General features: G+C 35.3%; 1 protein-coding gene across 2 annotated transcripts in view; it reads right to left on the bottom strand.

Moving 5' to 3' along the window:
* The window catches only part of ec (ubiquitin specific peptidase echinus), a 91,730-nt gene extending 77,948 nt beyond the window's left edge, over positions 1 to 13,782 (bottom strand). For both annotated transcript variants that reach the window (XM_069117409.1, XM_069117410.1), the window contains exon 1: positions 13,552 to 13,782. In XM_069117409.1, coding sequence (XP_068973510.1) covers positions 13,552 to 13,782 — 231 coding nt within the window. The remainder of the gene's footprint in view (positions 1 to 13,551) is intronic.
* Positions 13,783 to 15,713: the final 1,931 nt, after the last annotated feature.

The following is a 15,713-nucleotide window of genomic DNA, read 5'->3' as shown; positions in this document are numbered from 1 at the left end:
GCCAGAGCACACCGTCTTAGCCCCCTTTCCACCACTTGTATATTCCTCTTTCAGCTCTTCCGCCTCCTCTTCTGCTTCTTCTTCTTCTTCTTGTTTCTCTCCTTGTTCCGCTCCTAACACTCGAGTGGGCTACCGTTGTGCAATCGAGCCTCTCGAGTTTTATTGTTCGTACGTATCGAACGTGCAAAATGTACGCTGCCAGAAAATTTATAATGTTCGCTGCTGATGATAGGCGTAACGTAATCTACATGTGTTTGCGAGCTGTCGCAGAACGACAGATATAATAGGGAAATTTCGTATATAATTTTCGATACTTCCGTTTGATTTTTATAGCGTTTAACGTATCATTGGATTTAATTGAATTACAGAGAAATAAAAAAATCAGTTTTAGGGAACATGAAAAAATATAAAGCAATTTATAAAATATCTGATATCGAGTGACTCGGTCAAATAAATCAACAATCGAATCAAAATTCTAAGAAGGAAAGAAAGAAAAATAGGGAAACTACAGAATAATTAAGTTTGATTTACGATTGGAATTCTACGTATAGAAATTTCATAGCAATAATTAAGGTCTCCAAACCCATATATTTTATTATATGCAAAACTGACCGAAATCTATAGAATTACACAAAAATTTCGGAAAAGGAGGCTGATGTGTAAAATATACATAAAAGGTCACCCAAACCCTTGCATTTATACAAGTTTTACGAAAAATTATGTATTAATCATTTGAAACACCGTTTAGTTTCAGCCTTAAAATTAGACCACAGAATCTACAAAAAAAATATATAATGTAACAAATGGATGAATACAAAATAGATACCACACAATCTAGAAGCTAATTAATCAATGCGATACAGTATTCAAATTAATTCGATTATAAAAAGATAACGACTGTTCCAATGGTTGTCTCGAGATCTAAAGCATGGATAACGAGGAAAGCACTACTTTCAGTCCCCATAACGTCTGGAAGGAACGGTTCGCCTTCTGTGCAGGAGCTTCCGGTTCCTTCCTCGCGCCGCGGTAGACATCACCTGGCGATGAGTCAGAGAAGTAATTCCCTTCCCAGACACCTGCTGCCCCGAGAGGCCGAATCGCGTACGGCAGGTTCCATCCGCCATTAACGATGCACGCGTTTTTTCCTCGAGGTCGGCAGCCACGGGTCGACAGAAACGCAACTTCTTCGCCTATTGTCCCCCGAAACGAGACCCGGATTCATGGGCCAGCGACTTGCGACATCAACGGGACCTTTCAGACCCCGACATTCACTGATTCGTTGTCACAAAAGGGTTCGTTTCGTACATCGAGTCACGAGCAATCAGATTTTCCTAAATCGTTTACGAAATACGTAGCTCACTTCTTAGAATAATTTAAGTGTTTATCAGAAGGCCTATCAGAAGATTCTGCGGGCGAATTTTTCTCGAAATCCGAAACGAAGAACTATTTTACAGCGATTTACAGATGCCGTGATTTTTATATAGTTTGTACGCTATTTTAGATACTTTAGAAATATCTGGATATTTGCTGATTTTTGACAAGGTGTACTTTAATTGCAGATAAATACATTGCAGGTAATTTTATTGTTTGTGACCATTATAGTCATGTGTAATAGAATACTGTGATGTGGTTTTTAATTTATATTCTCATTGGAAAGATCACTGTGCCTATGTCTTTTCATAATGGAAGTACAAATTTAATTTCAACTTGAATATCAGTAACTTTTGATTAAATACACGAATTAAACCTGACCCAGACTACGTCGAAATATTTCATTAATTTTCATATTAAAGTTGACATACTACTAAAGATGAAAATTTTCAATTTTTAATACCTACTAAATAAAGATATATAATACAATCAGCAACAAATAAGGATTAACGAAGACAGTACACATCAAACAAAGGAGCAAACAAGAAAAAATTGCCCTAGTCTTTAATTAACAATGATTAATCGTATCACGGTACTTTGAAACATAAATCAGAGATGAGAAAAAATAACAAAGGACCCCGTCATGTAGACAATGATTAACAGACTTCACAATGAATACGAAATTGATCTCGTTTGCGTAACAATGATCGGGTGGGCGTAGTGGGAGTGCACGAATGGCACCGGGGACCATCCAAAATGCCAACAGATCGTCTCCGAGCGAATCTCGCTGCAGAACGAACATGTGCATGTGCATCTAACTAGGCAGATGTTTCAGAAAAGGCACGCGTCGTTATTACTGCTTACACCAATGTTTCACCGATCGCACGACTAAATCCTGAAGGAAGATTGGGTCAGGTGCAGATCGGCCACGTGCCACCAGATGGATAGCCAGGTCGTCTTTTGTTTCGAATGTTTTCGAGAAACAACGTTTTCTTGATCACGAGGAACGTGTGGCTTGCAAAATTATTTCTGGTATTTGCTGGCCACCCTGATCGTAATTTCTGTGCTTCTATTGTGTAATGTAATATATTGATGGGGTTTTGATGTAAGGCTATAACAGAGGAATTGCGTTAATGATTTGAGGCAAACGCGGTTGCAATGTGTCTACCGTAATAATTCGAACAGGAAACCGAAGCGTAGGACTAATTGAAATTACGAGATTGCGTGGGATTTGTAACCAAACGGAAATAGGCCAACCAGTTCTCCGTTTCGGACGAGTGACTCACGATTTAACGCTAAAATTTCATGCTAATACAATTTGTATGGAAATCTTCTTTATGTTATACATGAAATCATAAGAGATCTACAACATATCTTAATAACTTCCACGTTAAATATATAATACGAAGATATCAGACCACTTTTTTTACGACTGTTCCATTTATAGAGTGATATTACTTTTCTATTCGATTGTTAATATCTTCTTACTTTGTGCAGTATTTTTGCAAAATAATTGAAACTAAACTGCTGGTACGTTCCCATTACTTCATTCAGTTACTTCACTAGTTACACGTCCAATATTAATTAGAATTCAATATTACGTAAATCTTTGTGTATAAATCGAAAAAATTTATATTATTTGACTTATACGTAAATTAACGTTATTATTATTAAAATATGTAGTTCTTTATCGCATAAAATTCAAATTACAGAGATGGAAAAAATAATATAATTAATTTTAACTGAAATTGTCTAAATTTATATATAAAGTGTAATTAATTTCTACGTCTTGTCAAACTTAGAGTTCTTCGCTCTCGAACTCGTTGCATTCAAGCAACAGCTGCAACAAAAGAAATCTACAGTGTCGCTCTTCGTCTCGTGACGATCGCGTCAATTTCTCTGCTTAAAAACGCGCAGCTACACAAAACTACGATTCAGCCGACGAAGCAGTCGTGACAGACAGAAGAAAAGCGCATTGTGAGCCGTGCGATAGAGACGATTGCTTCACTAACGAGACACAAGAGCTTCATTTAAACGCGAGCATGCTCGTTTACGGAAGCAAAACGATTCTTTCCTGTTTCGTACACTTTAATCTGAAACTTTGCCCAACATAGTCAATCCGTATTCAGCAGCACACGATCGTTTGCACTCGCGAACTAGTTTGAAAATAAATAAATTTGTTGATTTTCTACGTAATTTACAAAGAAAGATATGAGAAAGCTACCGTAAATCAATACGTCGAAATATGAATTAGTGATTCATGTAATATACGATAGCTAACGTCAAAAATTTACGACAATGAATATTATAGTTCCATACATTATGCGAATATAATAATTCCATCGAATATTCTATGAAGGAAGAATCAATTCGAAAAAATGAATAAATTTTCTAATTATTTGTTAATCGAAGGTGCGAACACGATGAAACAAATTTCTATTTAGGTTTTCATTGCCTTAATGACATTCATAAAAATATAAAGATGCAGAAAAATCCGCAGCCTGATCTCCACTGCGTTCCATCCTCATTTCGTGGCACGAAAAAAAAGAACGAGAATAAAATCAGTGTCGTCGTAAGTTGAACAAAACACGAGGCGCAATTGAGAAATGCCCATTTAATTCGAACCACCGAGGTGTCGACTGGGGGGAAAGGGAAAAGTACATTGTACGGCGGCACGATGGGAGCGACAGTGTCAATAACACCCAGAAGACGAGCCTGTGAGCAGGTGTAAAGGGGTGTAGCTACCCACTTCGTTCTTTCCGGCTTGCGGCTAATTATAATAGGAAACTGATTCATCTCGTGGCGCTAATTACGAGCAGACTGTGCCACAAACTAGCTCGACAACACCCTCCCCATTCCCCTCATCAGCACACTATGTTAGATTTCTGGAAGGCGGTGGGGATATCGATAGGAAAATCGCTACTGCAGTCGACTTTTTACGCCAGGATGAGAATGAAAGGGAATCCTCCGTGGTGTGCCGACACGAGGGAACCTTGAACCCTAAGGATCGACGTGACGCGAGTTGAAGAACCATGAATATACCGGTGTCACCACCTCGGTCCTTCTAACCAGTCGAGACACTTTCTTTTTTCGTGTTTTTTTTACCTGGCGTTAGCTTGGCGAGAACAGCGAGGTATTTTGTGCGGTGTATGGAAAGAAAAGGCCGTTTTGTTTGTTTTACACGGTGTGCGCTGTCGAAGGCGCTATTGTGTTCAATTTTTATTCTTCAAGGTAATTAACGAATACGGTAAGGTCGAATGTGCACGGTTTTCTAAGTATGTATTTGTCAAATTTTTATTTTTCAAGGTAGTTTATGAATAGGGTGGAATTAAGCGTGCATGCTAATGAGAGTGGATGTTAACGAGAAGACGGAGAAGAGGATGAGAATTGAAATTAAAGTAGGAATGAAGAATTTAGTAACACTAAGAAGCATAATGCGCTTTGTACAGTGTATGTTTCACTGCGCGATTCTTGGAATTTTATCGTCTATTAACGAATTATCTTGAGAACTTCTGTAATGATATACTTTGTTAGTCATTTTTCCATTCATATTTTCTCAGAGCTTTAATGGAGTAGTTTTTTTTTTATTGCGTTTTGAAATATTGCGTAGGTAATAGCAGAAAGAATATTCTTATTGCACCGATACGACGAAATGTTGCTTAGGGGTGAAATAAATCATTCCTCTTAGCTTCCGCATTTTTCTTATTCCATCTGATTAGTGAAACATCATAGTGATATACCATGCGCATACCCCTAAAACGCAAACCCCTTTATTCATATTCAACTGCCTGCAGCAAGAATACATTATTTCACACAAATCATAAACATTAGGAGATCTAAATTTTGAATCTCATTCAGATCTTATGTTTCGTCAGCAATTAAATCATAGCATCTACTTAATTACATAACAATTTATCGACTAGTGATATTAATGAATTAACATGTTATAGTTTACATGTTTCTTTTTCACAATTTTACTACTTTATGACAAACAGAGTAATCATCTGACTTGTAGTTTACAAAATTTCCTAATAAAACTTCTTACTATTATGCGAGAGAACTTATTCGATAATTTGTAACTTGTGACTTGTAAAATTTCAGGAATAACATTAGACCAGTCATGGGTGAGTTGCCTGGTCATTTCAACTACCCTGGAGATTTTCAAGAGTAATAAAAAATCCAATCCACTCTTTCGACACCATTAAACATGCTGAATATTCGCGTTTCCCTTCTTTAATCACTTTTGCCTTTCGTTGGCTGTAAAATTACACGGTGCAAATTACAAGCTTCTCACGGTTAAGAAAGCATGTCTCGTGCGACTGGCCAGCTCTTTTTAGTTCTCGAGTAACTTTAAAAAACGACGGCAAGCACACGAACGGAGATTAAGGTAAAGTAACGCGTTACCTAATCTTCGTCTTGGATACCACCAAGTACACGTTTGCTCTCAGCCTCGTTTCGACGAAACGTTATCTCGTCACAAGCGGCAAATACGCGGGCATCGCCGTTGTTGTGTCTTTAGATAGCGCAAAACCTAGCTCCATTAACCGATACAAGTCACCAGATAGCGTTTTAACCGGCGATGGAACAATACAAAATACAATACGTTCCTTATTTTCGCTGGGCTAAAAACGTTGCTACATTTGTTCCCTGGTTCTTTGTCTATCTTTGAGTCCAGTTACGTTTCTAACAACGTTGATGTAGTGTGATGAGATATGATGAAGATGCATTAGTAGAACAGATAATGAGATCTACGACGAAGTGGGCTAATTTTGCAGGTAAAAGGGGATACAGATTATATTAGTGTCAAGTTTAAGAATATAGGATTCTTTACACTAAATAAACTTTAAACATACCATTCTCACAAGCATGGACATCTGCTTTGTAGCTATAAGAATTCAGAATTAAATATCGTTCAAACTTGATTTTATTTATATTATGGCATTCTAATTATTTGTACTTGTGACAGTCTAATTCTATCGAATCGCTCGATGAATAATCAGCAATAATACACTCTCGATAATTTTCCGTGCCTTTCAAATGACCTTGAATCTTCGTTCTTTCGTGCCTTTTAAAGCATCTTGAACCTTTTTTCAAATGACACGACCTCAATGGCCCCACATAGCCTCTATATAGCTTTAACCTTTAATTACACAACGTCGATGACCAATTCTAACCTTCAAATGGTTTTGAATGTCAAAGGCATGATCTTAATGACCCCTCCCTCTCCCGCCATGCGACTAGAAATATAAGTTCTCTTCAATTATGATAATATATTATCACTAAACATATTTTAGACTGTCATATTAATATCTTAAGACTGTTTCGCATAGAGAACGAAATGGACGCGTCTGTCGCCGAGACAGATGAGTAAGATGATTGATCTAATGGTTCTGGCTTGAAGTGTCATTGACTTTCATGTAGTCGTAGAGACCAGACAACGTCTATCAATCGTTATGGTATTTAAAAAGGAACATATATAGATTTGGACAATTTTTTATTATTCAGAAAGGTTGTAGCTTGTTTCAAAATTTAATCGATCAGAATTTTTTTCTAGCAATCACAGTGAAGTAATGAGAACGGCTTTAATTATTTTCAGCCTTTTAATTTCCATTCGTTTGAGTCGCTTCAAATTCTTCGTTAACTGTATAGACACAGTCCCTCCGCGACGAACCAATCGCCCAGTGAAAAGTGTCTCCAATTAATGAAAAACCTAACAGGATAGGAATGAGAGGAAAAACAGTTAAAAAGAGACACTTAACTACCTTTACCCAATCGTTTCCAATTATCCAAAAAACTGGGTCGCAATTCCAGCTCCTTATCCGACTTACTTTGCTTTAATTGGATTTATCAATAAATTAACGGTGTACAACGAGTACCGTGTAGGTTCTAGCAAAATAAATCGTAAAATTAATGAGACTAAAAATTGATAAACGCGTGATAAATTGAATAATGTTTAATACAGCAGTCTTCATTTGAATCAATTGATATTTTCATATTTAATTGTTTTATTCAATACACAACCATTATTTAGAATCTATTGAACGAATTTATAATGATTCTTTTAGATTATGAAACAATATGATTTAAATGATTATCATATTTTTACATTATTAATGTAGTAATCGCCTGACAATTATTTGTTATATTTTGCAGCTACTTTTTCGTTAATGGAATTTTAAAAGAATACGAACTATCCGTTGTGAAGGAAATATTAAAGGTTTTGTGTAATATCCGATACAATTTGCTTAAAACATTTCAATGCATGCTATTTCTATTACAACATAATTTCCATTAAATCACTACATTATTTTAATTATTACAACTATCTCTATTTCGCTCAACATTTTTTTTCAAAATATTCCAAAATCTCACTATCAAATAAAGAGATATTTTTTGTTCAAAATCTCATTATCACTTCGCTCTCTCTCCCCCCCCCCCCCCTCCCCCCTCTCTCTCAACATGGACAAACTAATTCTGCTCATTTTATAATACATTAGGTTCTCGTTCAGAAACACATTTTCTCTGAAATCTCGAGCGTTTCCCTTCGATACCATTTTTATGGTAAAGAACGGGAAGAAGATACATAAACAGAACATAAAAAGGTATATATCGACGAGATATTACCTAAAATATAATTTATGCGATCCTGGTAGGGTAGAATGATAACGAGAACGTTTAACCATTTATCAGGATCGGCGACGAAAGTGGTCGATGGACCGTTAGTCCCAAGGTGCCATTATAGCGGGCCGAAAACGAGTTTTATATCATTAATTCGTTCGTTAGCTCCGGCCGGCTAATGAAACAGTTTCGACGAACGAACCCTCCAGCGATACACTCCTGAGTTTCATTAATCCACGTTGCTAATTTATGGGACAATTAAATCGCACCGATAAAAATTACCATTTATCGAACGCTGCCCTTACAAATACAGACCGCGATTGTTTAATTTCATCGTTCATTGGTGAGCGAAATTGCAAAACATTAGTAATATAAGAAACAATCGAACGAGAAAAGTCATTGCTGTAAAATTACAATGAAAACTTGAAAATAGAAGGACGTGCCGGAACCGATTGAATGCTATGGTACTTGAAACAATTAGATAGAGCATCGTTTTCTTAGAAGAATCTTTTAAGAGCTTACCAAATTTATGAACTGTTTAAAACGTTTAAATTGCTTTTAGTTAATTATATATCGTTGCTCAAGAATTTTAGTATAAATATTGCAGTATAAAAATTGCAGAAAGGTTCAGATAAATACAACTTTTTATGTTTGTGTGAATTAACGAAAACCATTAGTCTCGTAATGATTTAATGACGCGAAAAACCATCGAATATGCAGACAGCCATAATTCAAGCAAACTGAAACCAAATTAAGGTCGAAATTAAATTGAACCCAGATGAGGGGCGGCTGGTTTGGTGGAATGGAAATTGGAAACTCGCGAAATGGAAATATGCGTAACTATGGGCAAAAAAAGAAAAGAGAGGAAGAGTAAATGTGAACAAGAATCTAAATATTAGGATATAGTAATGAATAAGCTGGTTTAAGTTAAAATGTTTATGTAGACATATATTTGTGTACACATGTATACATATGTTATTATGTGCTGTATATTATACAGAAATTACTTTAAATCCTAATGCAATCAAGAATAAACAAATAACAAGTAGCACCATTCCTTAAAGAGTTACTTAAAAAATCAAGTTTTTTCTTCTAATGTTTCTATGTTAGAAGACACGTAGTAACTTTCACTTAAACAATTTAGCAAAGAACTTGTACAGTCTATTGTACCGTACGAAGATTCCATAGGAAAACCAAACAATTTAATTTTCAAAAAGCAGCAGAAATTACTGCTACAATAAATTATATAAAACAACAAATATTTCCTAACTTATACACACACATAATCTAAAAATGTAAAAAGCATAGACCATTGCTACTCCCTGCAACATCCCAATGTAGCCTACCATATATTTGACATAAATCTAATTGCAAATTATAAAAACGCGCTAAAAAGAACGAACTTTCCAACTTATCCCGCAGCAAGATTAACTATGGAATACAAGCAAACTGGTTAAGTAGTTACACCAGCTAAATGGTAATTTACATAGGATTTACACGGTGCTGTGAATCCAGCACATTCAAATTATGTACCGAGTAACCCATCGATCAACGGGAACAGGCGAACGTGGCTGGCTACGAAACAGATTAATTTTCAAGGCATAGGAATCAACGCCAGAGAAATACACACGAATACGTTACGAAGAAAACGACGGTTCTAATCTAATAAAATGATCGTACTATTAGCTATCGATAGTTCGTTCGGCATGAGGTACGCGTATCCAATACCTCGATTTACGTGACACGTGATACAAGTGTTTTAAGCGTAAAACGTGCACGCAGCCAGGGTGTGGTAACTCCTTTGTCTCGTGTCACGAATGAAAAGCGAACGTCACCAGGGAGAGACCAAAGTAGCGTCGTTGCAATGCGACACAATCGCTGCATTCGAGTCTCCTATTTCCTGACAACGATGAACATCATCTCGTACACCGTTTAATTGACGCGTGTTATACGATTGCATTCTGAGGTTTCGTTTCCTTTTTTTTCCTTTTTTTTTTTGAGATAGTTTTAGTTGGAGAATGAAATTATTGGAAACGTGAATTGTATTGCTTGGTTATAATCGTTGACTTTACTGCTTAATGTATGTTATGCACTTATGCAATTTATGACACGAAAGCTTCAACTCGAAGTTACATGTACGTTACACATTTAATGCTCTTTATGAACATCAAAAATTATTTTATATCGAAAACCCATAACATACATTGACATTCCAATTAATGGCATTTAATTAACCTAAGAAATTCTAGAATTCTCAGACAATAGTCATTGTGACAGGAAACGAACTCATAAAAATCTAGAAAGTCAACCAGTTTCCAATAACATTCTTACGGCAAGTAGTGCACTCCAATCACTATAATTGTCAAACATCCAAGCGACGAAAGCACATAAAATACTTTCGACACTCAAGGAATCCTATTCACACACAGTGTTTGTTGTACGGTCAGAGTTCTCTTTGTCACGAGATAACAATCGGTCCAAACAAGATTCTGACCTTTCAGCAACGTAATCGTGAACGAGAAAACAGCATGATGTATTTTTGGAGCAGGATATTAAATAGAAACCGGTACAAAGCGAAAAAAAGGTACGCGAAACGATAGGAAAGGAGTCGAAAGAGAAAAAGAAAACGAGCGTCGAACGAGACGATGAAAGAGGTTGAGGAGAAGATTCTCCACGTGTCCTGTCGCTTAGTAGGCATGAATATTTACGTCTGACTGGAAGGCTTTCGAAGATAGCACGTCTTCAAGATTTGGTGGCTACTCGTGGCTATAAACTATGAATGTACTAGCTCATAAGCGTCTCGCCGTTAAGCTGTTTCAGAAAAACTCACGAATTCGCGTTTCAAAGAGATTTAGAGACTGAAGGTTAGAGATACGATATTGGCGTGGATTATACCTGCTCCATGTTCCTGCGTTCGTTTGAGATTAGCGAGCTTCCTAAATCGTCGTTGACAAATGGATTCCAGTGACGTATTACTTTAGATATATGTATGTACATATTTTAAATTGAGATGTCTGAAAAGTGGACAGAGACAAAGCAGTGAATTTGGCAAATTACGTGACATGAAAGTTCTGGTTCTAGTTTTTCAATATTAGCTGTGGTCTAATTGATAGTTATAATCTTAAAGAACTTCGTAATTTTTATATTTAGAAAATGAATTAGATTCCATGATTCGACTAAGGTCGACTAATACTAAATACTTTATAGCTTCTATTCTAAGATATTTTATAATATTTTATAATGCACGTAATATGTTCATAAAAGGTTTCAAGAAGTGCTCGAATCTTTTCATGAGCTACAGTACACTTTTACTACAAGCCTTTTTTCAAAAAGCTCAACTCTTTCTCAATTTATATCTACTGACTTTTGTGTGGATGATAAGGTTTGCTTTTCATATCGAACTTGGGTATCACAAACGTATTCATCTATAGTTTTCGGTGCACTATTCTTTTTCCTCTACGGTAAAGGTTTTGTTTTGGGCTTATCTGCATCGCTTCTAAATTTCTGATGAAACTGCTAACGGATAGAAGGGAATGTTTCGAAAACGCTGAAATGCACGCTCGGTTATCTGGTTGCATGCGGGAAGGCGCATAGCGGCCTTCGCCGAGGAATGCAGCTCGAGAAGTGCACAAGCGATATTGAAACGTAAACAGATTTCGGGGAAAAATGAAAAACAAACTTTGGTAGAAATATCGGGGATTCGATGGATAACGAAGTTGAAAGCTCTGCCACGAAAAAAATTCCTTTCGTCTGACGCTTGCTAAATTACTCTTGATTAAATGGTCGAAATTTGTTATAAAAGTAAGATAATCTTTTACAAAGTTATATAAAATATTTAACGTTCCCTTTTACATGAACTTCAAATCTATATTTGCCAATTTGCAGTAAAAAATTGAAATTAATAGAAATATGAATCCAAATATCCAATAATGCCTATGCAAACATGCAAAAGTGCAGATGCTTTTGATATAATTAACATTGATTTTCATTCAAATAAAAGAGACATTATTATAATACCTATTTATATTTAACATTTCTTTACTTATAATTATCCATGAGTAGAATATTTATTTGCGTAGCATATTACAGATCAATAATTCTAACTGTAAACGAAAATTAATGTTGCCTATATGATATCAAAATATTTAATTAACACTTTTCCTCCAAAAGAGAAAGTAATAATAAGATTCTCTAACTTCAGTAAATTTATCTTCTCAATCAATTTTGCGTATCAAGCGTATCAATTTTCAAACTCGTAACATTTCAACTATCAAATCAGGGTTCCCAATGGTACGCAAAAGAAAACAATTTCGACCGTAGGACAAACAAAATGCGATCGTATTTTCGCATTTTAAACACGCGTTCACGTCGAATCGAGCCACTACTCGAATTACTAGGGAGCGCTAGCCCGGTTTCTGAATCGAACGCGTTTCGCGCGATTAACGTTACGTAATCCCGTTGAAACGAGAAGCTAAAGCTTGATCGGGTCTCCTTTGTCCCGATCATCGAGAGTTTAGACCAACCGCGGTTCCGATCGATTGTTCTAATCGAGACAGGCCATGTGTAATTGCTTCCTGCGGATATTACGATTGCCGCCACGATCGAACACAGTCGTGGTCTGCACAAAAGCTGGGAAAAACAGTTTTGATCGACATAACAAATTCTAACGGTACGTGAGAAAACTCCTTTCCACCGCGTAGCCGAGAATTATTTCCATTCTTGAACCCTGCAACCACCTTCGTGCGAGTCGCGATCGAGGCGCGCGAAATTCAATTTGTATTGATCACGTCGAAACTAGGAAAATTCAGTTTGATCGATGATGCGTGACAGACGACAGTGATGTGGGTAATTTCTGAAGCAGGATGTTGATCTTCTGTCGTAGTTTACATTATTCAAGGATTTTTTTCTTTCTTTTTTCTTTTTTATTTTTTATAATACGTGTTTTACGAGGATAACGGAAATATGTAATTTGTAAATTAAAATTGTATAGTTAGTAAATATATATAATTATAAATTAGTATTGTAGTATTGAAGTATTTGTGAAACTGAATTTCCAAGCGAATAAAGCATGTTTTATAAAAAGAAATAGTACTATATACATGGCAATAGAAATAAATACGAAAGAATCTTTGTCAACGTACGATACTTGAAATTTTCCAAGCCATTAAGTGAATCGCAAAATTTTATCTTGTCAAAGTATGAAACTGTTTCAAATTCAATACTAGCTGAATCATTGTCCAAATTCATCATCTTTTCGTTGATTGTCTTTTTACATTAACTCGATAATTATATTGTACGTAATATCTTTGATATAATTGTAGAAATCGTATAACATTTTTCGTTGTATAATTTTATCTATGGATTTAAGAATTACTCAAAAACATAAATATATTTTCACCGCTTTAACACTTGGTTTCCTATGTTTTACATAGCCAAGTACAAAAGAAATATCGTAAGAATGTGTCTCACAACAACTCTAAAAATTGTTAAAGAATCATATTCCGAAGCTATGAAACATTCAGAGCAATCATTCTTCCATTCCGTAAAAGAGATTCATCTTACCTGAACAGCGCTGTTGAGAAAACAGTTGTTTTGACCAGGTCCATTGAGCAATCCTTTCGTGCTGGTAAAACTGGTATTATGATCATTGGACGGTGATTTCTGTGTAGATTGGATCTGTCCATTTGTCTGACTTCCATGGACTTGATGGCACTGCGTCGATTGCAAATACCCAGTATAATCCACGGTATCTTGGGATGCAGCTGGCTGCTGTAACCCCATGATGGAAGCCATCTTCGATCAGCTACGTCAGTGTCATCTGCATGAAAGGGAAATTGATATTTCATTACTCGATTCCTATCAAATACATTTTAGCGTTATTTAATATTTACGACGCTACATATTTAATATATATATTAAAATGGGGAAGTGGAAATGGCAAACAATGTAAAAGATAAAATGTTTTCAACATGTTTCTGTTAATTTTACCATTTATATTACTTATCATTTAAACACTATGGAATTCCAGCGTTTAATAGCTTTAGAAATTTAAAGGAAGAATAAATGGTGAAACGTGTATCGAATCAGTTAAATTTATTTATTTGTGCATTATACTTTAAATTTTTCCAATTGAATTGTAATTAGCATTTGCAATTACAGTTAAAAGCTAAAACAAATTATTCTAGTAAAATATTTAATTAATTGTAGCAAATTATTCTGTAAATGTTAATATAGTAAACTATTCTATCATATATGATTGTTTTACTCTGTCATTAGAATTTGTATTTATAGAATTTACATTCTTTTGCACTGAAAAAATTATTTCTTACTTTTATGGCACTTATATGATTTACTATTTCAAATTTTCAATCAAAGAATCATAGTAGTAACTTCTTTAAAAGAAATAACTTAATTTCTTTGAATAAAATTTTTCGAAAACTCGTGGTATTTTTATAATACTCTACAGTCTGCTATTTTCATAAATTTGATTTATCATACGTATTTTGTAAACCGTGTAACAGTTCGTATTAATTTAAATAGGATAGAATAAAATTGGCGGAAATAAGATATGGAAGATTCCCTTCCGAATTTCAGGAAGTTCTAGGCACATTTCATGGCAACGCGTCTCTTCAAGTGGAGAAAATATTTTTTATACCTCCCGGCAGAATGTAGGTAAATTGCAGAGTAGAAAATGAGAGGCTCATGAAACCATGATCATACGGAAGTCTCGCTACATAATCGTGGAACAAATTTTGCGGAAACAATAAAGAGGACGACAATGGTCATGCTTTATGACCAATTTTCTTAGACGGATTAAGACAAATTGCACAAAAATGTGCGAATAGTACCGAAGCTAAATTCAACGTGCATAATATTATTCGGCAGTTAACATGTAAGCTCACATTAAATGAGCATGCCATTTCCTCTTACAGCCCAATAACGAATAAACATCAAATTCATCACAATGTTCATGTTGTAACAATAATTATAAATAAATAAATAAATGGATCTACAACTATCTAGAAGAAATTAAATACACTTTGGTATTCTTCCTTTTAACATTCGATATGAATAATTAAAATCTAACAAAAATGTTTGCAAAAAGAAAAATTTATATTTTTTAGTATGGTCAAAATAATAAATTCATAATTTTTATTAAAAAGTTTCTAGACTTGTAACGCTCGATTCGATTAATCGAATCATTTTTCGTAAAGATTTGTTCTGTGCCTTGCCTTATGCATCTTTTCATGTACTTTTCAGTTTAGTTTCTGTGATACAACTGCTATACTCGAATCATCGGTATTGTCATCGTTAATTGCTTGTTACTAGAACAACGGTTTTCTCTACTGCATTGAAAGAAACGTAATAACAGTATCAATGTCAACACCACAATTCATACGACTTCAGTTTCATACGTTTCATATGCATTTAGTGTATTACACGTGAGGGAACGTGATCGTGGGGCGAACAGTAGCGTAATACGACGCGTATCAAGCGACAGTAACAATACCAAGAAATCGTGTTCAACGAATTAATGAATATCGTATCGATATTCATCAGCCACTCTCCTCATTCCTTAACGTTATGTCCAGTAAAACATGGCCTTTACCCGGGATCTTCAAGGTAAACGACATAGCAAGAACACGTTTCTAATTGATTGTAAGTAAGTAAGCATAATTTGAGGTATCTTTTATACTATGACTTCATTCGTGAAGAAAGCAAGC

This window comes from Bombus flavifrons, chromosome 7, assembly GCF_040668555.2.
Source record: "Bombus flavifrons isolate JBK064 chromosome 7, iyBomFlav1_principal, whole genome shotgun sequence".
Classification (NCBI taxonomy): domain Eukaryota; kingdom Metazoa; phylum Arthropoda; class Insecta; order Hymenoptera; family Apidae; genus Bombus; species Bombus flavifrons.
This window is presented reverse-complemented; position numbering and strand designations above follow the sequence as displayed.